Here is a 26678-nt window from a genome sequence, read left to right on the forward strand (position 1 = left end):
CTCATAGCAGAATCTCAGCAAGTTTCACGACTGTTAGTTGGTTTTTTTGTGTATAAATTGGAATATATGTAACGGTATAGTTATTTCTTTCTTTTCCGTATATTATCCTTAGGGACTGTGACGGTTGCATATCTTCCAGTTTTGACAGTACAGAAGTCCGGTCGTGTTTGGGCCAGTAGAAGATAAGCCGCAAATGTTTGCATTGGATTTTTACCCATGACCCCTGCCTGGCACCCACCCACGTAAGCCTTGCGAAGCGCCGTGTGTGCCCTGTGCCCTGCGGGCAATGGGCACGCAGCGGCACCGCCCGCGGTGACACCCACCGGTGGGTCGCGCTGCGGCTCTGCGGCGGCGGGCCGCGGCTCCCGGAGCTCCCGCACGGCCCTTCCCTGGGCAAAGCTACTCGATAGAAAGAAAGCCTGTCTGAAACCGAGAATGAAGCACAAAGCAGAAGGTCTCAGACCTACCTCTCCCCACCACAGCAGTGAGTCAGCCGGCCTGCCCGATGATAAGGGGCAGCCGAAGCGGAGAGCGGGCGCACTACAGGGCACGACCCCCCTCCCTCCCCTGCCTGCTGAGCCAAAGAGAAGCTCCCCCGGAGCGCCGCCACGACCCCCCCGCACTGAGGGGCCGCCTCAAGGCGCAGCCCCCGCGCTCGCGGTCCTCGCGGTCCTCGCGCACCGGCCGCTGCCCGGCCCACCAGCGCCCCCGCGGCCGCCGACGGCTCTGCGCATGCGGCCGCAACGCCCTCTCGCCCCTCCGTCGGCAGCGCCTGCGCAGTCCGCCTGCCGGCCTGGGCGCGGGGCCGGGCAGTGCCCGGGTGCCACTGCTGGCGTGGTCGTGGTGCCTCCCTTGCTCCCCTCCCTCCCCTCAGCGCCGGCCCCTTCCTCCTTCCGCAGGGCCCTGCGGGTGGTTTGAAATTCACCGCAGTCTCTCACCCGAGTTCTCGGTGTGGCTGCAAGCGCCAGACTCTGAAGGGGAGGAGGCAAGAGCGCAGGGCGGGGAAGAGGGGGGCGGCCTGGAGCGGTGCGGCTTATCTGTGCCAACAGCTCCGGTTCCTGCAGCCCCTCACGGGGAAGGGGCGGGAGGGGGTGCTGGAGAGGGTGAAGCGAGGTAGCAGCTGGAAGGTCCGTGTCTGGCGGGCACCGTGGTCCGGTCTCTGGGCGTGGGGAGTGAGGGAAGGAAGGAGCCTGAGCCGATTCCGGGACCCACGAGCCCCTCTCACCCGTGGAAGCGGTGGAGGGCAGAGTGAAAAATTCCCCCTCCGTACTGAGGCGTCCCGGTGCTGCGGCAGGCTGGCCCGCAGGTAAGGCTTTCTGGGGCCCAGGCAAGGAGCGGGCGAGGGCTAGGGGCAGGAAGGGTGTCCCAGACACAGAAACCCGAGCGGCGAAGCGGTGTAGGAACCCAGTTCTTCGGGTTTAGAGGAGCGGCTCAGCCGGAACTGCCTGGTCAGACCGGTGAGCTGAAAGGGAAGCGATGGCTTGGGGCGGTGGTGTGCGCCCCTTCCGTGTGGCCGCGATCAGACCTGTTGCGGGCGGGCCGGAGGAAGCCGGGCCCGGTCCGAGCCCTTCCGGGGGGAGCGATCCTTCCTCCTGCCCCGCGGGGAGATGCCTTGCGATCCTCGGGGCTGAGTGGAAACGGCAGAATGAGGCAGAGAGGGAGAAAGAAAGATGTGCTGAAATCCCTGCTGTGTTTATTTCGGTGCCTTTCTCTCTCGCAGTTCCTCGGAGCACGTTACCACCGCTTCGCTGTTCCCAGAGCAGTAGGGCGTGCCCCCGCTGCGGCGGGCTGCGGTAGAAGTCAGTCAGGCTTGCTAATGCTTAGGCATTTGGGATTTATTTGTTTCGGAGCACGTTTCTTTATTCTTAGTATACCTTATTGCTATAATTGTAAAGAGGCTGTTGATGATGATAAGAGAGATGGGCAAATTCGTGACTTTGGAAGGAGCCCGAACACAGCTCTGAACTGTGTTCTGCTCCATGTGTTTTAAGTGATTACCAGCTTGAATCCTAGCGTGACGCTTTGAAGGACAGTGTTATGTATTTCACTGATAATAAAAACATTTTGTAGATGAAGCGGTACTGCGTTGAATTTGTATGATCTACTCGGTCACTCACTCATTTTAGAGAGACGTACATTTTTGGCTTGAAATGAGGAAGATCTAGGATCATTTTTATCCCTTTAAAGTATCGATATTAGCATATAATATCTATGGAGATATGGGGGGGGGAGCTTATTACAAATTTCCTGTAAGATTAAATCAGTGCTTGTTCGTTCTTTAAACATTCATTGTGTCTTGATTGTAAAGCAAGGTAATTAAATATATTGGGGCCCAGAAACAGGTATCTTCTTAATATACATCTGCTTCCTTGGTTAATATAATTGCTTAGTGATAATGTAAGAATAGATGAAAGGTGCTTTAGCAGTACGAAATTATTTCACGTACATGACATGCTTTACTGTTGTTTCCTGTTACTTGGGTTTGGAGATGTTTACCTTGCTGTGAAGTCAGTTTTACCTGAACTGAATTCTTGGCTGTAACTGAGAACTTGTGAATAGAAGACAGTTGTGTGCAATGTCTCAGGTGTAAGTTTGTTGCCCTAAACATCGGTACTTCTTGTGAACTGACACCAAAGGATTTGGGGTTTGTCGTGGGTTTTTTTTCCCAGGGTCTCATTGTCTCAGAAGATGGCATAGTACTTTAACACACGTGAACTTTTAGAAAGTGCTGTTTATATTTGACTCCATGTAGTGGGGATCTGTAGAGCATATTAAGGCCTAGACTTTCACGCAGTGCACAAGCTGTCAGTGCATATATCCAAAAAACCTAGATCGGTATCATATATAATTGAATACCTCTGGTATATAACGTCAGCAGAGGATTAGAAACAAATAACGGATTTGATACTATGTTGCTGTTTGTGTTTATAAGATCCTAACGTGAAGGTGTGTGGTGCTAGTCATGAGTACAGTCCAGTAGCGTTACAGAAAATTATTAGAACTGCTTTCTGAGAAAGTAATCCAATTTTATTATTGTAGTATCTGGAAACTAGGTAACATGTAAATGTAGGTAATCGACATTCTGTGATTATTACACGTCCTTCAAAAATTTTATGTAAATAAATAGAGTTTATGTAAATAGTGCTTGTCTGCTTGTGAAGATGATAAAGTTCACATTTTCTTGAGTTAGGCTAGCAGAGCTAGACCTGCTTCTACAGAAGAGGTGAAGGGGTGCTTATCAAAGGGCCAAGTGAGAACAAGTGTTTCTAAGCCTACCAGTCTGCCACAGCAGAAATGATGTCAACTGATAAGAGTTTTCTCCAACTGCTGTTTCATCTAAGGGGTACCCAGGACAATCTCTTCCTCTTGCTTCGGTAGCTTTTCTTTGTTGTACTGTAGCTGTATCACTAGTAGAAAAGAGTGTAGGAGTGTATTAAATTGGTAATGGAAAAATATTTTAAATAGTTGCAGCTTGTTACAGAATTTGGGTTGTTACCATGGAGCTTTCTATTTGTTTCATTAAAAAATATGGAGCCTCAATATAGTAGCAGTGTTTTGTTTTGGTTTTTAATGAGCAACAATTCATTCTTTTGCAAAATGACAGAAAGGATACTCATTTTGAAAAAGTTGACAGTGTAAAAATGATGGTGTTTCATTTTAGAATAAACACTTCTGGAAGAATCTTGTGGTTTATTTTTTATTATGCATTTTCATAATTTTTTGTGGTGCTGATTATAGTATTGTCATTTCCTTATGTTTTAGAATTGCATTTGAATTCTTAGTTTGTTCTTGTATCTTCAGCATGTATGGTAGCACTGATTCTAGAAGAGTCCAGCTGTGTTACACTGCTTCTCTGAAGCCTACATATGATTTACATTGTTCCCTGAGAGATCCTTTGGTGAATGACTATTATGAGAGCTTTGCAGATTCTTCATGTCACTGATAATAATATCCTCTATGTAATGTTTTATTTTGTGCAGCTGTTGGCAACTGACTGGTGGAGAACTCATACTTCATAAAATAAGTGCCACCACTTGAAGCTGCATCACTGCATGATGTTGTCTAGGAATTTTGGTAATTGGCAAAGACTGAGGAAGGTCAGCAAAGATAGCTTGGTGGATCTGTAGGTGTCTCATAGTTCTACAGGGCTGTAGGATACCTTGGTACATTTACTGTCTTGCTTTGCTTTAAGTTTGCCAGCACTAACCGGGCACCCGTTACATTTTATGGATTCATCAGGCACTTGCAGACTCTTGCAAACTGCATAATGGCTTTTTGGTTGTCTTAACTGGTCACTTCCTGTTCCTCTATAGCTTCATAACACCAACAAACTGAGAGATTTCAACTCCCTCTAAGGAATTGTAATTCTATTACTAAAAAAACCACCATGAACTTATAAGAAATTGTATTTCTCAGATTTTAAAATGGCAAATATACTGCATTGAAGGTATATTTTTTCCTGAAAAAGCTAACATGAGCTTGTCCACTCAGCACAGAAACTTTGTGCCAAGGGTTTCTGAAGTGGGCCATGATTAGAGACAAGCAGTTTCTTTAAAATGGAAACACTCTTCATCAACTGGAATAACTTTGCCTTCCACATAATGGTAAGCACTGTAATCTTTTGGCACATTGTAATTATATGCTTTTCTCAGTCTTTGCTTTTTCCCTTTCATATTAGACTCTTTTACTCATAGCAGCAGCTTTTTTGCAATAGTTTGGTTTCAGTTAATATTATTCTGAATGAAAATTCTAATGAGTCCTTAAAACTATTGCATTAAACCCCAGTCTATTTCTCTCTCACTCCCTACACACCCCTTTGTTGGGTCATGGTCACCCTGTGATCATACAGCCCTTTTTCTTTCTCAGGTGCTTTTGGACCCATGAGCAGGCATACTAATTGCAAAGAGAGTACCCTTGTGTAGGGTCTTTCTTCTGAGAAAGACTTGTGTCCATCTTACATAATTTTAACTCATGTAAAGTAATGTATTTTTATTCTATGTCCATTTGCTTTGTCTCCTTTAGAGCTTGCTTTGACAAAGCACTGAAAAATCAATCAAACAAGATTGTGATTTCCAGTATGATTCTTTATGTCCCTTCTTAAATACGAATGCAGCTTCTGCTGTTTTATAGTACTAATACTTTTGGCTTTTTTGTAGCTTTGTGTTGCTAGAGCTGCAGTTTTATGAGACAGTTGTTTAAAATTACTGGATTGAGTTTTCTGCTGTTCTTCTGAGCACATTAACTTTTAGAACTTAGCTTTAATTGTTAGTATGGTAGCTTCCATACCTTCACTTATCAGCAGTATTCATTTCTTGAAGTAAAGAGCAAGTGTTCAGTTAACTTAAGAAGTATATGTAGATCTTTAATTTCATCATTATTGCACAGTACTACTGCTTCTTAGTGCTTTCTTTTTAGTTCGGTGTTTGATAAAGCTTTTGTTCTGTGTATGTATTGCACAAGTATTTTTTTCAGTATGTTTAATATTTGTAGAACTGACAAAAATCAAAATGAGTTACTACTGTTTGTGATTTATCAGTAACCTGTGATTGGTTTTTCAGGTGAGGAATGGGGTTTTTTTTTCCTCGTGCTTCTTACATTTATCCTTCTTATGTATTAATGTTTCTAACCTTACTTGTCCAAATAACCTTTATTCAGATTCTAGTTCTAACAGACAGTGGTTGTAGAGAAGGGTTGTTCTTTTCTATTGTTGAATATATAGAGATTGTGTCTACACAGGTGAATTTTAATTATCTTGTACTCTTGGTTGAAAGAGAAAGGGAGAATTTTGGTCTGTTATTTATAGCCTGTTCACACTATAGTATCTGGATGCCTTGTATGTATGCAATGCCAAGTATGCTGGCAAACACCCAGGCATTTAGAACAGGTGGTGCCATTGAAGGTGGTGAGTGATAGGCCTTTAAATTATAGTGTAGCTTTTTTTTTTTTAGTGTAAGATGGGTCACACTTTTTTTCTAGGAAGCAAGAAAGAAACAAAGAGAACTCAAAAGGTAATAGGAAGACAAGTAGACAGCGAAGACCTTGGGAAGAGTTAAGATTTATATATGCCTGAAGTGAAGACAAACTAGAGGGAATTTGAGAGATTTCCTCACAGGTATTCTGGTTTGTTTGGAGACTTCAGACACTTCAGTGTTCTGGAATGAAATACAACAGGATGTCATTTCATTCATTGTGTAATACAGTGTGTAATCCTGCCTATAGTAAGAATTAAGCAAGTAATAGATGTGACTCGAGAATTCTGAACTGTAAATGCAGCAGATGTTCTTTCCTTTTATATTGACTTACCTGAATGATAAAAGATAATAGCAAGCTGTTCTTTGTCTGGTTGTGGTTTGGGGTTCTCTTTAGCTATTTTTTTGTGAAAATTCTAATGTTACAGAACGTACTAAATTCTTTATCACATGCAGCAAAATAATTTTTCCTGTAATTAGAAAGTTATGGAAGTGAAGCATCTCAGAAATATTTCTGCGAGCATATGAAGTATTGGTATCTTGTATTTTCCCAAGAAGTAACATCATGATATGTACAGTATTAGACTAATTAGTGTATTAGCAATAGGTTTAGATTTCTGTAGTAGTGAACTGTATAACAAGAAATTAAATACTCTGACATATATCAGCCTAATAAAAAGTTACATGTAATGGAAGAAATGGTGTCAAGACCCGTAAAGAAATATTAAGCATCTTATTAAAGAAGGTTTATACTGAGGTTAAATTTCAAAGTTGACAGCAATAATAACTATAGAATCATATCTTTTCTTTTGGAAGAAATCTCTGGAGGTCACCCCTTGCCCAAAGTGTGGTCAATTAGAACCGTTTTTTCAGAGCCTTGTCTAGTTAAGTTTTTGCTGTCTTCAGGTATGGACACTTTTCATAGCCTCTATAGGCCAGTGTTTAGCTGTTCTCTGTTCTTCAACTCCAGAGTCCTCTATTTGTACATGATTGCAATTGGATATATCGACACTCTAGATTTGCATGTTCCTTTGCTATTCTCTAGTGTATGCTGTGCTATGCCCTAATGCCTGTGCCAGTGAGAGCATACCTTACAAGCTCACATTCATGCACTTAAGGTGTGTACTGACCCTCCCTGTACTGACCATCTGCTAGCTGGAGAGCAGGAACTTGGATCCTCCAGGAGGGATGCTGTACTGTCTGGCCTGAACAGATAGTGAGATAGTCAGTGGGGTGACTTCTGGCAGCATCAAAACAGTTTTTGACTGATGCTGTTACATTTCCAAGGTTTCTCACACTGGTACAGACTTTCAATTTTATTTTGATTTTATATATATTTTCAAGAGGAATCCTTTATTTCAAATACTTCTTTCTAATTTCCTACTTACTGTTTAGTATAACTGGTGGTCCTCTTGTTCTTCAGTGTGACCAGTTTTGGGCCAATACCTTGTCAGACAATTTTGCTTATTTGATTCACACACACAAAAATTCCCGTCTTCACATTTGTTATTATCCAGACCATTTTGCCAAGGATGGGCCTTACAAGCCACCAAGCAGTGGCCCTACAGGTTGCTTAGTCCTTCATAGGTTCCCAGTGTTCTTAGAGTAGCCTTTCTCTTTGTCCTTATCAGCCTTTGCCTGTTTTGACTTCAGCTGAGCTTTGACTTTCCAAATTCCTTTCCTAACTCCTCCTTGTAGGCAAAGGCAAAATCTCTCTATACCTTCTGGGTAATCTGTCCCTGCTCCCTCTTGTGTTTGGGCTCAGTCAGAGTTCTGTGCTCATTCTAAGTGAGAAGCATGGCAGATGGCTTCCTCCACAGTGACTGTCACACTTAATCCACTGCGAGACTGGGATGAAGTGTGTTTTGCTTATTTAAAGCATCAGCATCTAATTTTTATGAATTTACTACTCTATGTCTATAAATTAATACTGACTGTTAATCTGAACATACTAAAAATAGCTATACTCATTACATTCCCCAAGTCTGCCAGCTAAGAGCATTTCACTGAATTAATAAACCAAAGTTAGGTGCCTGTTAGAAATGGTATGTTGTTTAAAGGATGTGAACAAATGCAGTTCAAGTCTATGATATGTGCAGTTATTCTGCGGTTTTTGCTTATGTGGTAAATACTTAAGAAATATGACCCTTAATGTACAAATTAAAATAATTTCACTTCATGCTTAGTGACTTTCAGCAGATAGGTTGGAGTTCTGTTCTTACATGAACTGATCTGTTGTAATACCAATTTTATTAATTTTCTCGTGGCTAATGTGTAACCTTGTCAAAGCCTTCTGCAGTAGGGGGAGTATTATATTGTGTTGGTGTGACGTCTAGTTTGGGCCCTATCTGCTTTTAATATCGGAAGTCAGCCAATAAGAGTTTGTGAAAAAAGATGCAGATTTTTTGAGACGTTTATTCTGAATGTGGACAGCAATCTGTAGCCCTGAGCTTAAACCTTTACCACAAACTCTTATCAAATGTATTATCAGTGGCAATAATCATGCCGAGCCTTATCCCAGAGTTTCCCTTTACCCTGATTTGGAGCTCTGCTGTCCTACTTCTAAGACCCTTCTTAATCTCTGATAAGTGTGCTGGTACCTAATACCAGAATTAAAGCCAAAACAAACAACAATAACAAAGTCATGTTGTGGAAGAGTAACAAATAAATTGAACCATGAGTCACGGACAGGTGTTAAAAACACTCCCTAGCAGATGAGTCCTGTATATTGGTCTGAATGTCTGTATTTTATCCAAACACTTTGCACTGCTAAATGATGAGCAGCCTAGGAAAGAATGGATGGAATCCAGGGGTGTACTTATGTCCACTCTGCCCCATCAGGAGTGTGTTCCTTACTGAACAATAGAACTGTATCTTCTGTGACCCATTAAGGTACTGTAGTTTTATTCCCCTGTTATTTATCTGCAAACACTGCAAGCTCTCCTTTAAGATCTTAACAGAAAGGAGTTCTTTTGCACTTGCAGTATTGATCTCAGAATAGCATCTGGAAATTAATTGTTGTATATATAATTGTTGTATCTGGCCTGTGCAGATAACTGGCTTTTAAGAAGGGGACATGTAGTTTCACAGTATCACAGAATGGATAAAGTTGGAAGGGAACATGGAGGGTCGTCTGGTGCAACCTCCCTGCTCAAGCAGGGCTCTCCTAAAGCACATTGCACAGTGTTGTGTCCAGACAACACTCTGGACACAGTTCTTGAGTACCTCCAGAAGAGAAACTCCACAACCTCTCTGGGCAGTCTGTTCTAGTGCATGGTCACCCACAGAGTAAGGGGTTCCACCTTCCACATGTTCAGGTGGCACTTCCTGTGTGTCAGTTTCTACCTATTGCCTCTTGTCCTGTTGCTCAACACTACTGAGAAGAGCCTCGATCCTTTCTCTTGACACCCTTCCTGATACTTATATATATTGTTGAGGTCCCCTCTGAGTTGTCTCTTCTCAAGGCTGAACAGGCCCAGTTCCCTCAACCTTTCATCATGAGAGATGCTCCACTCCCCTAATCATCTTTGTTGTCCTCCATTGGACCCTCTCCAGGAGCTCCATGTCTCTCTTGTCCTGAGGAGCCCAGAATTGGACACAGCACTCCAGATGCAGCCTCCTCAGGGCAGAGTAGAGAGTCAGGATCACCTGCCATGACTGCTGGCAATGCTTTTCTTAGTGCACCTCATGATACCATTGGTGTTCTTGGCCACCAGGACAAACTGCTGGCTCATAGACATCTTCTTGTCCACCGGGACCACAAGGCCCTTTTCCACAGAGCTGCTTTCCAGCAGGTTGGCCCCCAGGCCATACTGGTGCATGGGGTAATTCTTCCCCAGGTGCAGGACCCTGTACTTCATTGAATTTCAAAAGGTTCCATGCTGCCCATCTCTCCAATTTGTCAATGTCCTTCTGAAGGACAGCCCAGCCCTCTAGGGTATTAGCCACTCCTCCCAGCTTTGTGTCAACAAACTTGCTGAGGAGGCATCTGTCCCTTCATCACTGATGAACAGTTAAACAATACTGGGCCCAGTATAGAACCCTGGGGGACACCACTAGTGACAGGCCTCCAACTAGACGCTATGCTGCTGATTATGACCCTCTGGAATCTGCTGTTCTGTCAGTTCTCAGTCTACCTTGCTGTCTACTCATCCAGTCCATACTGCTTGAGTTTGCCTGTGAGGATACTGTGGAAGTCAGTGTCAAAAGCCTTGTTAAAATTCAAGGTAGACAATATCTGCTGCTCTCCACTCATCCATCCAGGTAGTTGTCTCATGGTAGGAGACAGTCAGTTTCAACTCTTTGCTGTCTTTTTTCTCAACAGCATATATTCTATTTGCCTCATCTGAGCACATGAAGAATAGTAAAATACCTGTAAAATTTGAAGCAGAATAAAAATCTCCTCGCCTGCAAGGAAAAGAGAGGACTAGCAGCATAAAGGGGGACAAAAAAGGCGTAGAAGCTAAAATATATCATAAAAAAAAAGTGCTGTGATGCTACTTGGTATCTTTGAGTGCCAGAAAGTACTCCAATGTATTTTGGCTTTGTGATTGCTTCATAAAAATAATAAAGTAAAAACTCTGCTTGTACAAAACCACCTGTCATATTTTCCCTCCTTCTCCTTTGAATCAGCTATAATCAATTACTGAATCTTTGCTGGTTAGACCCAGTATGAAAGGTAGTTCTTGTACCAGTTCAGTTTCAAAAGGCTAGCCAATAGTAGTTCCCTTCTAGACCTGTTCTATTTGCAGGAAGAAATTTTTGTTCTAAATAAGGTGGTTTTGCATGCCCTGTGTGGGATACTTGTCCTTGTTGATATGAAATAGCTGGACTACCACCAAATTCTAGTCTGACATTGGGAAGGACCTGGATGTCTGGAAGTAGGATTTCTTTAGGATATTTGAAAAAAACTAATAGAGATTTTTTTGTGTGTGTAACATTTTTCTGTTTGTGGCTGTATGGGCTGTTTTGTTTTGTTGATGACTTTTATATGCTTGCAATTGATAAGTGGTTTCTGGAAGAAAACTAAGAGGGTACTTTTTGTATTCTGGGTACATGATGCTAGCATGTTTCTCTCTCCATTTCCCAAACTGTGAAACTTGGTATGCAAGAGAATGAGTTTTTAGCATAAAAATGTCTTTATTTCTACTGTGGTAAAACTTCTACTTTAGAAGACAGCAGCTCTCCTTCAATTTCAACTGAATGAGAAAAGTTGTATTAAAATGTAAATAAGGCCCATCTAACCTGCTTGGATGCTTAAAAAAGTTGGTCAGCTGAATCTGTCTTTGCGGTTTTGGAGAGAACTCTAATGATCATGTAAATTTAATTCTTGAACCCTTTGTTGCTTATAGTTTTTTTCACATCCATAAATTGAAAGGTTACTTCTTTTTAGGAGTTATGCAAAGTGATAGACTACAGAGGTCTCCTTATTGAACTAGGGGAGTTGACAGCTGTGCCTGACCTTGAAGCTGTAGTTAAACTGATGGGTTCTTTTGAGTAGAAAAACGCTATGTGTGCGCCTTGTAGGGTGCAGTGGTGTTCTATAAAGCTGCCACAAGTTACTGTGATAAAGTTTTACCAATATGTGCCAATGGCATGTAGGTTTCTTCAGTATTATGTAGCTAAAGAATTGGAAAACTTATGACATTTTGGACTGTAGATTGTTTGTTTGTTTTTAATTCCAGATCTGAATGAAAACTGAGCTTTGTCCTGTTTATGTTTTCAAATACAGATCCAGATAATAAAAATGGGAACTCCTGGATCAGGACGGAAGAGAACTCCAGTGAAGGACAGGTTTTCTGCAGAAGATGAAGCTCTGAGTAACATTGCCAGAGAGGTTTGCTAATTTCAAAGTGTCTTAAATTCAGAAATAGGGATGAAAGCAATCTCATTATCCAGAAAGTTAAGTTTTTTTTAAGCTGTGCATTAAAAAGTGTAATTAGACAAAAGTATGACAATTAATACATCCTAAGAGTATTTTCGATCAAAAAATCACATTTACTGAAATGTCATCACGGTGAGGTAGTAATCGTATGATTAGTGTATGATTAGTGTAACTTTACAGAATCATACTTAAACTTAGCAGATATTTCTATATGCTTAAAGATAAATGAAAAATGCAGTTGCTATCTCAAGTGTAAAACTAAAAAAAATTACACATTTATCCTATTACAGTGTGTAGTATTCCTAATACAGTGTGTTAGTGTTGAATGAATAATAGTCATTATTCATTCAAATATATTTGAATAGATTCTATTTCAAATGTGACAAGTCATGTTGCTTTCGAAATAAGCCTAATATTACACTATACCAAGAATTTCACCACCTGAAAAACAGATGGCTGCAGATAACCAGTGAAAAGTTCAATTAACAAGAAGTTGATACCAAGTGGAATTTTTTCCCTCCGGATATAGGAAAAAGGGAGCCGGAATTTAGTCTTATAGAGATCTGTTTGGACTAGAGCTTTTTTGGGAGGAAATGCTGTGTCTTGGGAACAAAAGCCTTAGTACTGTTTGTATGCAAGTGGATACAGAACCTTTGAGCTACATTATCTACAAGGCTGCTCACCCTAGTTGACATAAATGAGTGCAAAATGCAGATTCAAGTTGGCTTTGTAATGTAAACTGTCTATATATGTGCATGTAAGGCAAAACAGGTAGGTGATAAGTCTTTGAAAACAAGGTTTCTTTAGGCATTTTCAAATTTATCCATCATAGACTGTAGGCAAAAGGTAGGCTTTGCCAATAAAAAAATAATTTACCTGGTAACTTTTTTCAGAAAGTGATGTTTCTGAAACATCACTTAGATGATCACTTAGCGATCACTTCTAATGGAAGTCTTGCTCTACGAGCTAAGTTCTGGGGAGGACTCTGAATCATTCATGGTCTCACTCACTCATCAAATTCTGTCTCTCAATTTTTGGGGAAAACAGTTAATGAAAAAGAAGGAATAATTCTTTGAGTATTTGCATGGTTCCAGTACTGTAACATCAACTTGACATTTAACGTAGAAAAAGAGGTCTCCATAGCAAGATGTAATAAATAATATCTTACTTAAAATTACTGTTGGGCTTTGTTCTCTTACATCACTAAACCCATCAATTTAAATCTGAGCATGAATATAAATTAAACAAAAATCAAGGGGGGTTCCCCCTTAGTCCTAAATTAAATGAATCCTGAGACTCACAGCTATAAGTGTTATCTCACTAAAATAATGTGACTTGCACGTCTGTTCCAGAAATTGAAGGTATATTGTCTTCTCTTCTGTCAAAAATGAACAGGAAAAGGAAATTGCTGAAAATCTCATAAAGCTTATTCAGTATTTTGAGGTTAATCTAAATCTGCTGAAGATAACCAAAATTTTTATGCTGATCATGTCTTTTAAAGAGTAGGTATTTCATATAATCTTTATCTGTTTTATGTCTAATACTAATTCTTAAAACCTAGTTGAATTAAATTGATCTAAATGTTCCTTCTCATTTGTCATTAGAATTATTTTTTCTCTGGTATTTTTCTGTATTTTGAGCATCACCTTTCATGGCTTGTTAGGTAGAAGAAAATTCAACATATTTCAGAATAAAATGGTTTGTTATCATTACATAGACATTTTCAAAGCTGCGTATAGCACCATTTCTTTTTTATTGCCATATCCAGGTTTCACTTTAACAGTCTCAATTCAAAATTATTATCCAGTTTAAAAGTAGTGTGAAAAGTTCTAGGACATCATGAATATTGTGTTAACACAGCATATACTACTGTCAGGTTGCTAATCCCTGGATCAGTATAGGAGAAGCTGACCATGACATCCCTTGTCAAACAGCAGCTGTTGTCATTGAATTGGTAGCTGTAATTCTTAGCATTAGCCACCTTATTCTGAAGAAAACATACTCTAAGGGTACAGGGTGCATTTCTTAATTGATTAACAGGCTTTTCTGCTGTTACATCCTAATTTCTGTCTTTAAATAATACCTGATTTTACTGTGCCATACATATGCCTTATCATTTGAGGCTTGAGTAAGTTTTCAGTTAGTATGCTGACATATGGCATGCCAGTTCTCAGTGCATGAATATACAGAGTAGATATACTTTGTTCTGAGACCATTATCTTAGCAGCTTGCTTATCTTTTTATTGTCAAAGGGTGTTTTGTTCCTCAACTTCCTCTTCTGAAATTACCTTTTTCGTAGATGTTACTTACTACAGTAGGACTGAGTCCTGTAATCCACATGTTTTCTGTGGAAAGTGTTCTAGGTACCAAGAGAGAGCAAACAGAATATGTGGAAACAAAAGGCAGCACTCAGGATGATCTGCATGGCGCAACTGCATAGAAATGCTCTGGGATTGAAAGCAATTACAAAATGGTACTAGGAATTATCAGAATTTGTAATAGTAGCAAAGAACTGTAATGTTGTGTATGACATTTCAGAGTGGTTTTTCTCCAGAAGTTCAGATTTCAGAGTGTACTAATTTTGTTCTTTGTCACCACTTCTAATTTGACAAAATTGCAATTTCCGTGTTCTATGGCATATGTCAAAAAAACCCTAATATGGTGTCTTCCATTTGGTATCAGTAAACATTACTTTCTAGGAAATATTGTTTAAAGAATTCTTTGGTATTGATCTACTAAATTAATTTCCATATAGTCTCTTTTCTGCACTGGTTGAATCTGATGTGTCATTTTTTTATATGAAAAATACTTAATGGAAGATGAGCACTATCATAGGATCTGAGGGCCTTGGTCAAACTACTTCCTCTTTGATATTTCTTTCATTTTTTCTGTCTTTCCTCTGCATTAGAAAACTTTTTTCTTCTGTTGGCTGTCCCTTCCCCTCTACTTGTACTTACTTCTGTTATGTAGCGAGCTCTTTCACAACTTTTCCTTGCTGTGGAAGTTTGTATTGAGACAAGCCCTTTTGCAGTGTCTTTGTGCTAGACACAAATATGCTAAAACATCAATTGGAGTGAATTGATGTCTTAGTCCAAGAACTTTTGCATTACTAAGCCTCTTTCTTTGAGACCTACTTTTTATATTGTAGTGTGTGATTCTTCCTGGCATTGAATTCCACTGCTCACTGGAACTAAGGAAGAGTAAAGGCAATGTACATATACAGGGACAGGGATCTATCTATGCATCTTCTTCTGCACTCTCCCTATTACTCTGTGTCTGAAGTGAGATTAGTTGCAGTTGATCAGTTTGGCAGTCTTACCTTGCTACAATAGACTTCATCATGTTTGTTTCAAAAGCTGTGTGAACAGGTGTAGGTATATTGTCCATGTGTTCCCTGCAAGGACAAGAAAAGGAACTCTGAGTGTAAATACATACAGTTACATTGAAGTGGAGTAATGGCACATGTATTCTAATTATAGCAAGATTAATTTGAAGGCGACTGATCTCTTGTAAGAAAAAAGAGGACCTATCTCCTGAAAATATAGAGAGTTCTTTATACCATCTTCTGATTCTTTCTCTAGCTGATGTAATGGATTCTGAAACTATTAGCATTCTCTGACAAAGAATAAAGCCACCTGGCGTAGAAGACAGTTTCTTATGTCATGTGGAAAATTCTACCCTTCCGAAGTACAGATAAGGATTGTCTAGTGTAACTTCAGGCTCCTGGCAACATTATGTTCTTATTTGTTAATCAAAAAGGATTCCTGCATAACTAGATAAATGAAAGCTGAGGTTTGTGTTCTCAAGGTTGTGTTCACAATCTACATTGGATACAGCTGATATGATCTCAAGATCTGTTTTTCCTTTGGATTTGTTGTGGGGGCTTTCTGCTCTTTGTTTTGTGTACAGAATATCTTCAGCTCAGTTGTGCATCACTGCTTCACTTGTCTTTGTAATTTACAGACAAGCTGTGTTCATTTGAAATATTTAGCAGTAACCTGTCATCACCAGGCATCTCTTATGATTACCTGAAACTTCTTTCTCCAAGAGTAGCCTTATATGCCAGAACAATGGTTTCAGTCACTTCTGTGTTCTTACACTGGCCGTGGTTCAAGCTCAGATACAATGAAGATAGGGAGAAGAGTCTGACTCTTGTCAGCTCACCGTTCTCAACCTGATAAGCAACAGTTTGAAGGCACAATCAGGATTTACCATTTATAGCCTTTTTTTTTCCCCATGTTTCCATCAGTAACCCTTCCATTCTTCAGGGCTGAGTAACAAGATGACAGAGGACTAGACCTTGTGGATGACAACTGCAACACCATTCACTTGATTTCCATCTTATAGAACCTCGTCTCTGATTTTAGTGTTTTGTTTTGGTTTTTTTTTCAGAAACTGTTCTCATGACTATTTTCACTGTGTAGCAGGAGCCTGGAAGCTCCTAGGAGGTGTTTTCTCATGGGAGAGAAAGATTCATTTGGATTTAAAATTCACTCTGTAGTTGCTCAGACTTGGAGTAGAGTGCAGTTGTTCTTACTTTGGTAAAGATGTCATGTTACTGAATTGCCATGGTAGAAAAAGCTAAGAGTTCAATATTTTTAAATGTTGAAGGCTAGATCATGAATTTAAAAAGAGAGTTAACAACATAGTCTTTTTCTTATTGAATCTCAGTATACTTTTTTCTCTGCATATAGCTTCAGCTTCTCTTAAGAAAACAGGCAAAACCTCGAAGAATCCCACCCTCATAGATATTGCCTTTTTAGATGCTAGATGATTTTTTAATTTGTTTTAATAAGGGATCTTTAGTATTAATTCAACGTTTAGTTTGCTTTTGTTTTTAATAGTGGTTAAGGATATTTTATATGACAGAAGATATTCTAGACATTTTCTAATCTATATATGAATGTGTAAAATAAATGGCAAAAGAATAAGAGACATCAGAAATAAAAAATCTTAAACCTTTAAGTCATGTTAAAGCTTAAGATTTTGTTGTTTATATTCTTCGCTTTATAGGCAGCTGAAGTAGGGACATCAGAAATAAGTGGAAAAGAGATATTTCTGAGGAGGCATAAGAAATACTTTGGGCACATAATTGGTGGTATTGAGGTCCTTGAGACAGTAAGGAGATGAGGGTAAAAAGCATGGAAGTGAGAATACAGAAGAAATGAGCAGCAGAAGAGAGGAATGATAAAATGGTTTGGATTGGAAGGGACCTTACAGATCTTCTAGTTCCAGCCTCCCTGGCATGGGCACGGACTCTTTCATGTTTGCTTATTGATGAAATAAACTTCAACTTGCCGTGTGCAGCAATGTATAAGAAATACGGTGAACGTTTGTAAAACGCTCACCCCACTGCCCAAGCTGGCAGGGTGTCCTGGTGCCGTGCCGTGCCGTGCCATGCACCCCGTGGCAGACAGGGAACCCCGCGCCAGGGACAGTCGGCGCCCTCACCGCCGCCATCTGGTGGAAGAAGGAAAATACTCCTCAATCAGGCCTCCTGTGTTGAAAACTGCAGGACTGTGAACACTGCATAACACTTGGCAGAGAGAGAAACGAGTTATACGTATTGTAGTGCATGATGACAGAATAATTCTAATTTTTTCCGAGGTGAATAACATTTTATTATAGCCTATATTTTATCCTTATGAAGCTTTTGTGCTGAACCTGAGCTAATTATTAAATCATCTTCTCCAGAGTATGAAAATTAAAAATAAAATAGTGTTGCTTTATAGTGAATTTCTTCTTGCAGGCAAGGGAAAGGAAAAAGATTCCTGTCTATACTATGGAGACAGATGTTATGCTTCTCCTTGCTGGGCATGGAGGGAAACATCATGTCAATTCCATGTACTACCATGCTGCTTACCTGGGTAAGAACTTGGTCACTGCTGTGAAGAGACTAAGGAAAAACACATCAGAAAGGAGAAACTCCAGACTCAATCTTTATGAAGACATTAAAATTAAATTCTGATCATCTTCCCTTTCTCCTTTCTTTCCTGCCATAAATATCTTTGATTTAACTGAAGACCTACATGTTATCCTTGAAAGTTGAGAGAAATAGTTTTCAAAAGATTGTGGTAGAGTATGTGTTTAAAAACAAAGATGAAAAAAATTGAAGAAGCAACGATGGGTTTCTAAATTACTCTAAGTAGTTGTTAATAATTGGGGTTTAGGTGATGTCACGTGAAAGGTGGGAGTTCAGATTTTTGCTCCTCAGCCCCCCAGGAAAGATGAGACCCTGGTGTCCAACAGTCTGTCAGCATCTTGTAAGGAGACCAACAGATTCACAATATCAGAGGGTACCTTGACCTTCCTTGTTAGGGGAAACTCAACAGAGCCAGGACCCCTCAGTGGGTCCTGGTAAGGTGTTATCCGCCACTGGCAACTGCAAGGACTCACTTCAACAGTTTATGGAATAACACTTTTTATTAATACAAATTGTGATAGATTAATAAGGTTCGAAGGTTGTCGGTGATAGCGTCTACTGCAAAAACATGTTTTAAAGCAATCTACTGATACATATATTAAGAAAGCACAAGCTCTGATACGAAGCAATCTAATTAATATGCTATGGAGTAAGCACAAGCAAAAGCAATAGTCCTAAAAGCAGCATTTAATGCACATAGAGCATATTTCTCACCCAAGGTGTCCCTCGGGGCAGGGGGGAGAAGATGGACTCAACCCATCAACTGATCCCAGTAGTTTTGGTAGAGGTCTACTCCCGCTTTCCCCCTATCCCCAACTCCCTTCCATACTATTTTCTTTGTGTTTGGGTGGAGTTTGAGTGGCTCTAGTCATAAATACCTTTTATTTTTGATTGGTTTACCTACTAGGAGGGTGGTGGTGGTTGTGGTTTGGCACTTGAGTAGGGGTTTTGACATGGTTATTGGCTTTAGCTGCAAAACATCTTGATGCTCCCTTGTCAGACAGGTACTGTATGGTCTCAGTACCACAATGTTCTCCCATTCTGCTGGGATTAGAATGGAGGGGGGCCACATAGTCTCCACTTCGTTCCACACTCCATTCTGTTTCTCTGAGCAGATGCTTATTGTTGTACTGGGGAGTACAACTTCAGTCCATCCAGGGAATTGCAGCTGCTTTTCACCTTAAAATTCTGAATCCCCTCTAGGTTTAATTGGATCCATTATCTCACAGGTGAAAATCAGGAAACTGACCATGTCACCTTCTGGAAGGAGAACATTGTCTTGCTACTTCTGTTTACTAAGCAAATGCAATAAAATAACCTAAACAAAGCGAATACTGCTTTAAAGTATTGCTTAGCTGATTGAAAACAGGTAGAGTGATCATATTCTTCTGGAATGAAATGCTGTTTCTGCAGGTGCAGGGAAAGGCCACCTTTTTTTTATATGTAATGCTTTTTAGTACCTATTTTGAAATTAAGAATTCCAGGTGAACAGATTGCTTTGTTTTCTTACGTAGAGCAGAGTTAATACTCAAAGAAATACAGATATGGCACTTGGTTTTAAAATAGATGTTTGTCCTTAAGGTAGAAGGTAAAAGATAAGTAGTGTGAGTGTGTTCGTATACAAAAGAAAATTTGCAGGTTTAGTTATCAATTAATCCTTTATGAATTAGTCCTTTTTTCTTGTCCAAGCAAAGTCTTGAGGGCCTCTTCTTTGCGTTTCTACCCAATTTCTTTTGTTACAAAAATATGCTCTATAGTCTTCTGTGTCCTTTCTTGATCAATTCTCTGAATAAATTCTATGCTAAATTGTTGTATCTATACCTTGTGGCTCCTGTTTGCCCTCCAGGGTTTATAACAAGTGATTTCTTTCCATTTTAGCCACCAGCATAGGTGTGTACTGGTATGATTATAACAGGTTTGGATACCTCATAGTAACATTTTCCCTTACTCTATTTGCAGTTAAAGGGTTCAAGAAAATTCAGCTGTCCCATTTCTTTTTATCAGTTGGAAGTCCCCTTTAGAAGCTTCTAAAATATAGTGTCAGATTTGGACAATGCACAGTTGAATTTTTACTTCAGAAAAATAGAAACCTGGTGTGTATAACACCTTTTAATAAGCTGTACTCGAATTAGATGGTATATCTTTATAATAATACATTTTATTAATATGTGCCTCCTGGCTGTCAGGGCACTGCTAACTCATATTCAACTTGCCATTGACCAGGATCCACAGATCCCTTTCTATGGCACTGCTTTCCAGCATCTCATTCCCCAGTCTGTACAAACATCCAGGGTTACTCCATCCCAGGTGCAGAATGCAGCACTTTCCCTTGTCGAACTTCATATGGTTGGTGATTGCCGAGGTCTCTCTGCATCCAGCAACTCCTCCCAGTGTTATGTCATCTGCAAACTTGCTTAGTATCCCTTCCAGTCCTGCACCCAAGTCATTTATGAAGCTGTTGAAGAGAACTGGGCCTAACATGGAGTCCTGTGGAACCCTGGTAGTGACAGGTCACCAGTCTGATGTTACCCCATTCACTATCACCCTCTGTGCTTGACCCATGAGCCAATTGCTCACCCACCACATGATGTGTTTATCCAGCTGCGGGCTGGACATTTTGTCCAGAAGGATGCTGTGAGAGACAGTGTCGAAAGCTTTACTGAAATCCAAAAAGATTATATCAGCTGGCTTCCCTTGATCATCTAGGTGGGTTACTTTGTCATAGAAGGAAATCAGGTTTGGTAAGCAGGACTTTCCTTTCATGAAGCTATGCTGGCTGTAACCAATGGCTGTGTTGTCTTTCAGGTGTTTTTCAATACTTCCCAGAATAATCTTCTCCATAACTTTACCAGGCACTGAAGTGAGACCGACAGGCCTGTAGTTTCCGGGGTCCTCCCTCTTGAAAACTGGGACAACATTCACCAACTTCCAGTCAGCTGGGACCTCTCTGGATTCCCAAGATGACTCAAAAGAGAGGTTTTGCGATGACATCAGGTAGCTCCTTTAGGATTCTGGGATGAATCTCATCAGGCCCCATAGATTTGTAGAGATCCAGCTGGAGCAGCAGATCCTGCACAATTTCAGAGTTGCCTGGGAGTTGATTATTCTCAGAGTCATGGTCCTCCAGCTCAGGGCACTGAGACCCCACTGATCTGTCATCCATGTTGAAGACAGAGGCAAAGAAAGTGTTAAACACCTGTGCCTTGTCTCTGTCCCTGTTTGTGAGGTGACCATGCTCATCCTGTAAGAGGCCGATGATATTTCTATACTGCCTATAGCCATTTATATATTTGAAAAACTCTTTTTAGTGTCCCCCACATTTCTGGCCAGCTTCAGTTCCAGTTGAGCTTTGGCTGCATGAACTTTCTTCCTACAGCAGCAAGCAGCATCTCTGAATTCTTCCCATGTCACTTATCTTGCTTCCACTGGGCATGCACCTTCCTTTTTGCCTTATTTCCAAGGGAAGAGTTGTTCAGCCAAGCCGGCCTTCTGCCTCGCCTGCCTGATTTCCGACATTTGGGAATTGTCTGCTCTTGTGCCCTTAAGAGGTGATGTTTGAAAAGTGACCAGCTCTGATAGACCCCAGCACCTGCAAAAACATTTTCCCAGGGGACCTTACTAGTTCCCTGAGCAACCTGAAGTCTTCTCTCCTCATGTCCAGAGCTGTGGTTTTGCTCACATTTTTCTTCCTGTCAACAGAGATTTTAAACTTGATCACTTCGTGGTCGCTGTGGCCAAGACCAGTCTCCACTTTGCTCACAAGATCTGCTCTGTGGACAAGCAGTAGATCAAGGAAAGCATCTTTATGACTCAGTTCCCTTGGGACCTGTTCTATAAAGTTGTCATCCAGGTTTTTTAGGAATCTTCTGGCCTGGACTGTACCAGCTGTGTGATGCTCCCAGTCAATTTCTGGCAAGTTGAAGTTCCCCATAAGGACAAGGGCAGTTGACTTGGAAGTGTCCCTTAATTCCTTAAAGAATAATTAATTGGCATTATCATCCTGGCTGGGGGGTCTATGGCAGACTCCCACAATGACATCCGCACTATTTGCCCCTTGATCCTTACCCAGGGCTCTCAACTGTGCCATTGCCAACTGTGAGTTCCATATATTCTAACCCTTCTGTTACATACAGTGCCACACCTCTCCCTCTTCTGCCCTGCCTATCGCTCCTGAAGAGCCTGTAACCATCCAACAGGGCACTCCAGTCACAGGTTGCATCCCATCAGGTTTCACTTATGCCAATGTCAAATCTCTGGGACTGGGCCAAAGCTCTGAGCTCCTCTTCTTTGTTCATCACACTGTGTGCATTGGTGTAGAAACATTCCAGGTGTGGTACATTGTAGCCAATACTTTGTAAAGCAGATTGAGGGATCCCATGAGTGCTTGTTTCCTCAAATTTTGGCACACCATCCCATGACTCATCACTGGCAAGCCTTGTTTTGCCCCTTTCCTCCTTCCAAGCTAGTTCCTGTGCTAGAATTCTTTTTCCCCTTTGAGATAGGTACGTCCTGTCAGCTGTCAGTAGACCAGGTGTTTAATAGATCATCCCATGGTCAACAAATGCAAAATTTTTCCACTTACACCAACCTCAGAGCCATGCATTGACCTGATGGATCTGCCTATTCCTATCAGTATTATTCCGACTTACCGGAAGAATTGAGGTAATCACTGCCTCTGCTCTTGATCCCTCTACCAATCATCCCAGTGCCCTGAAATTTCTTTTGATTGCCCTTGGACTTCTCTTTGTTATTTCACTTCTGCCAGTTTGAACAACCAATAGTAGACAGTAATCAGAGGACCTTATTAGACTAGAGACCCCACAATGACCTTTGCCCACCTCACCAGTTGTCTGGCCTTCTAGTTCCAGAGCGTCATACCTGTTGTAGAAGGTACCAACCCTTCCTGTCAAATTCTGTGAAGAAGGAGGAACCTTCCTTCTGGTATGTGCAGTGACCTGCTTCCAGCCTTCATCTTAATCAGACCCCTGACTAACAGTCCTAACAGTCACTGTATTTTCCTTAGCAGATATTTAAGACTTTATTTCAACGTAGCTGACAATTAAATTGTGAAGGGTTTGTTGGGGGTAATTTGTTTCACAACTTTTACGGGCTTTCTTCAGTAAGGCAACAGAGTGAATAGCAGCACCCAGAAAGAAAACTATGTCCTTTGGAATTATAGTTGTTTCTTTTTGATTGTTAATTTAGAATTTCAATTAGTTATGAAGATTTGTATGACTGCTGTATTGGTAACATGAGGCCTGTGCTTTAACAGGTCTGCTGAGAATAAAGAATTACTTGGTGTGATGGCCCCTTTCACATGGCACTATGATTTGTTTCTTCTTTTAGAGTTTGGTGAAGGAAGTCCGAGAACTGTGCTTTCAGTTAACTTGCCAAATTTTTTGTCTTTTTTGGAATTGTGTGATTTTTAGAAGAATCTAGTTGCTCAGATTAATAATTGATGTAATATCAAACCATTTCTTGCTAAAAAATTTCTCTAAAAAAGATTTTTTTTCTTCAATTTCAAGCATCTATTTTATGACAAATGTTTGTAGAATTCTCTTATGTTTTATCAAGGGTTTAGTAAATTAGAAGAAATGGAATTTCCCCTCTACAGTAGGAATCTGAAAGTTACATCTCTGTAGGACTAGGAGAGTGGTGAAATGTGAATTGATTTTCAGCATGAATCAGTAAGCAAATTAACTTTGTATCTTTAATAGTAAAGCTTTACCAGAGCCTAAAGGCTAGATGCAAATGTCTTCCTTTCTATAGACAGAACTAAACCCAGATGTATCAGCTCTTTGAGTCCTTTCTCTTTCTGTGCTGCATCCCTGTCTGTGTGACAGTTTATATATAACAGAGTGAAGATTACAGAGTAGGGCTGCAAATGGGAGTACTTGCTTTTCCATGGGAATTTCCTTGCTTTCCTTGTTTGTTGTCATCAGGTAGGAGGAAAAAGATTATATTGGGACAGTCAGGAGTGTTGATACAGCCTTGGAATTGTTTTATCTGAGTATCCAATATACAGAAAAACAGTCTTCAAGAGAATCACTTGAAATTAAGACAAACTATTTTGAGTAATAAAACTATAATGTGTTTGCCTTCTTTCTTTTCATTATTCAGTAGATACTTTTGTACCTGTAGTTTAATAATAATTTGAAATTGAAGTCCAGGTTAAAAATCCCATTCATTTTTCTGAAGCACAGTAAAACGTTTTATAGGTTTCCAGTGTTTTACATAAACCTATGCTGTGCTAGTGGTAAAAGCAGGGGAAAAAAACCTATCCTTAATCAAAGACAAAATCCCATTGAATTTTACATTTTTAAGAAATTCTACAAAATTAAATGTTTTGGTTGTTAGGAGTTCTGAATTTTTGGCTGCTGCTGTTTCTCATAAATTTTTAATTAACATTCGATAGGCAACTGGAATTTTGGTGGAAAACCTTCATTGGTTTAATATTTCAAGAATCTTAACACAAATTTTTTTGTCAACTCATTACTCAAACATGAAGAAATTGAGCTTGTGCTTTCCTCAAACATTAGCTTTATGGCAAATTTTATTTCCTCATGATTAAATTTGAGGTAGCATTTAGGGCCTGAACGACAATGTTTCTTTTTTTGTTGAGGCTGGATAGAAACTGGAGAAAATATGTAGTTGTATCTGCCAATAACCAGGTTTCACAAGCAGTGCAGAAGTAAGATATTTGCTACTGAAAAGGGAAGGTCATGCTAATGTTTGTCCTGCTTGTACCTTTTGCTGCGTCTGGTGTTCTTAAGGTCTTTGTACAAGCCAATTCATTTCACTGACACACCAGAAAACTACTTTTTATTACTGCTGTTAACTTACTGCTATGGTAGTTAGTTAAAATGGCTTACAGCAGGTTCTGAGCACTGAAGCTGTGTCCAAGGAAGGTGTTGGCAGTATAAGGCCTTGAATGAAAAGGTAGGGAAGTCCCTTTTTGGCGATAGTCATTGTTGAAGTAGTTCTTAAGGAATGGCAATCTTAAATTTCTTTCCTGCATTTTGTCCATTAATCTATTTGATTTTGATTGCTATTCGAAGTACTCTAAGTGATGTTTGCTTTTTGAAATAATGCCAAATGGTAGCAGAGCCTTTAAGTATGGCATGAGCAGTAGTGGTTTAGTGTCCTTGTTTTGATTCTTTCTTCTTGGTTTTTATGTCTTTTTATGGCCAAAGATTCTTCAGTTGCATGTATGCCTGTGCAAATACTATGCATAGGCAAAGTCATTTTAAAGTCCATAGGACATCAGTTTTCAAGTTGTAGTGACAGTAATGTTTCTGCACTCAGTTCAGACATGCATCCCAGGGTCCTGAGGGAGCTGGTTGATGATGTTGCCAAGCCACTCTCCATTATATTTGAAAAGTCACGTTGGTCAAACAAAGTCACCGGTGACTGGAAAACATTGCTCCTATTTTTAAAGAGCATAGAAAAGAAGACCCAGGGAACTACAGACTGGTGAGCCTCACCTCTGTGCCTGGGAAGATTGTGGAGCAGATCCTCATGGAAGCAGTGTCAACTACCTAGACTTCTGTAAGGCCTTTGACAAGATTGCTCATCACATCCTTGTCTCAAAATTGGAGAGACATGGCTTTGATGGATGGACTATTCAGTAGGTAAGGAATTGGATGGATGGACCCAGGCAGAGAGTTGTGTTCAATGAGTCTGTGTCCTGATGGAAGCCATTGATGAGTGGTGTCCCTCAGGGGTCTATCTTGGTACCAGGGCTCTTTAATGTCTTTATCAATGACACAGACAGTGAAATCCAGTGCATTCTCAGCAAGTTTCCGGATGACATGAAGCTGAAGGATGCCATCCAGGGGAACCTGGGCAAACTAGAGAAGTGGGCCCATAGGAACCTCATGAAGTTCAACAAGTCCAAGTGCAAGGTCCTGCACCTGGGTCAGGGCAATCCCAGACATGAGTAAAGACTGGGAGAAGAACTCAGTGATGGCCACAAAGATGCTCAGAGGACTGGAACACCTCTCCTATGAAGATGGGCAGAGAGAGCTGTGTTTGTTCAGCACGGAGGAGAGATGGCTTTGGGGAAGCCTCATTGTGGCCTTCCTGAAGGGGGTTTATAAAAAAGAGGGAGAGTGACTTTTTACACAGGCAGATAGTGATAGGACATAGGAGAATGTATGTTTTTAGCCTACAAGAGGGTAGATTTAGATCAGATGTTAGGAAGAAATTCTTACTGTGAGGGTGGTGAGGCACTGGAACAGGTTGCCCAGAGAAGTTGTGTATGTCCCATCCCTGGAAGTGTTCAAGGTCAGGTTGGACGGGGCTCTGAGCAACCTGGTCTAGTTAGTGGCACCTGGTCTGGGGGTTGGAATTAGATGATCTTTAAGGTCCCTTCCAACCCAAGCCATTCTATGATTCTTTTATCAACATGTAATTCTTTTGACTAGCAATGATATCCATAAAGTTGGGTACATATTCCTTCTGAAATTTCATTCTGAGAACTCTGAATTCTTTACTGCCTCTGTATTGTGATGTTAGAATCTTAATGTGCAATTGTGAAGAGATTATTAATTTGAGTACTTAAACCATTATTCAAAAAACATTTTTTTAACTTTCATTATTTTTAATCTGCTTGTAGGCAGAAGCCAGACTTGCAGCCAAACGAGCAGCTCGAGCAGAAGCAAGAGATATACGTATGAGAGAGCTGGAACGACAGCAAAAAGAGGTAGTGTAACTCGTCAGGAATTCTTACAAACCTTTACTAAAATTAACATATTTTATTTCTGTATTTGCATAATATTTTTTCTTTTAGTGTAATTCAGCTGCATGCTAGTATTTCAGCATTAGATTGGATTATACCAAAAGTATTCACAATAAATAATCTTGTTGTCAGGATCTTTTTTTTAAAAAAAAATGAATAAAA

The 26678-nt window shown here is 40.4% G+C and overlaps 1 protein-coding gene across 18 annotated transcripts in view; it reads left to right on the forward strand.

The window, feature by feature from the left end:
- Nucleotides 1-1167: 1167 nt before the first annotated feature.
- Nucleotides 1168-26678, forward strand: part of LRRFIP2 (LRR binding FLII interacting protein 2) — a 62997-nt gene continuing 37486 nt past the window's right edge. For 16 of the 18 annotated variants that reach the window (XM_064667783.1, XM_064667774.1, XM_064667835.1 and 13 more), the window contains exons 1-2: nucleotides 11701-11805; nucleotides 26394-26480. In XM_064667783.1, coding sequence (XP_064523853.1) covers nucleotides 11716-11805; nucleotides 26394-26480 — 177 coding nt within the window. In that variant the 5' untranslated portion in view covers nucleotides 11701-11715. Of the gene's footprint in view, nucleotides 1307-11700; nucleotides 11806-26393; nucleotides 26481-26678 lie in introns of those variants that run through there. The other 2 variants (XM_064667755.1, XM_064667894.1) reach the window with 1 other exon arrangement.

The sequence above is a fragment of the Pseudopipra pipra genome, chromosome 1 (genome assembly GCF_036250125.1).
Source record: "Pseudopipra pipra isolate bDixPip1 chromosome 1, bDixPip1.hap1, whole genome shotgun sequence".
Taxonomy (NCBI): domain Eukaryota; kingdom Metazoa; phylum Chordata; class Aves; order Passeriformes; family Pipridae; genus Pseudopipra; species Pseudopipra pipra.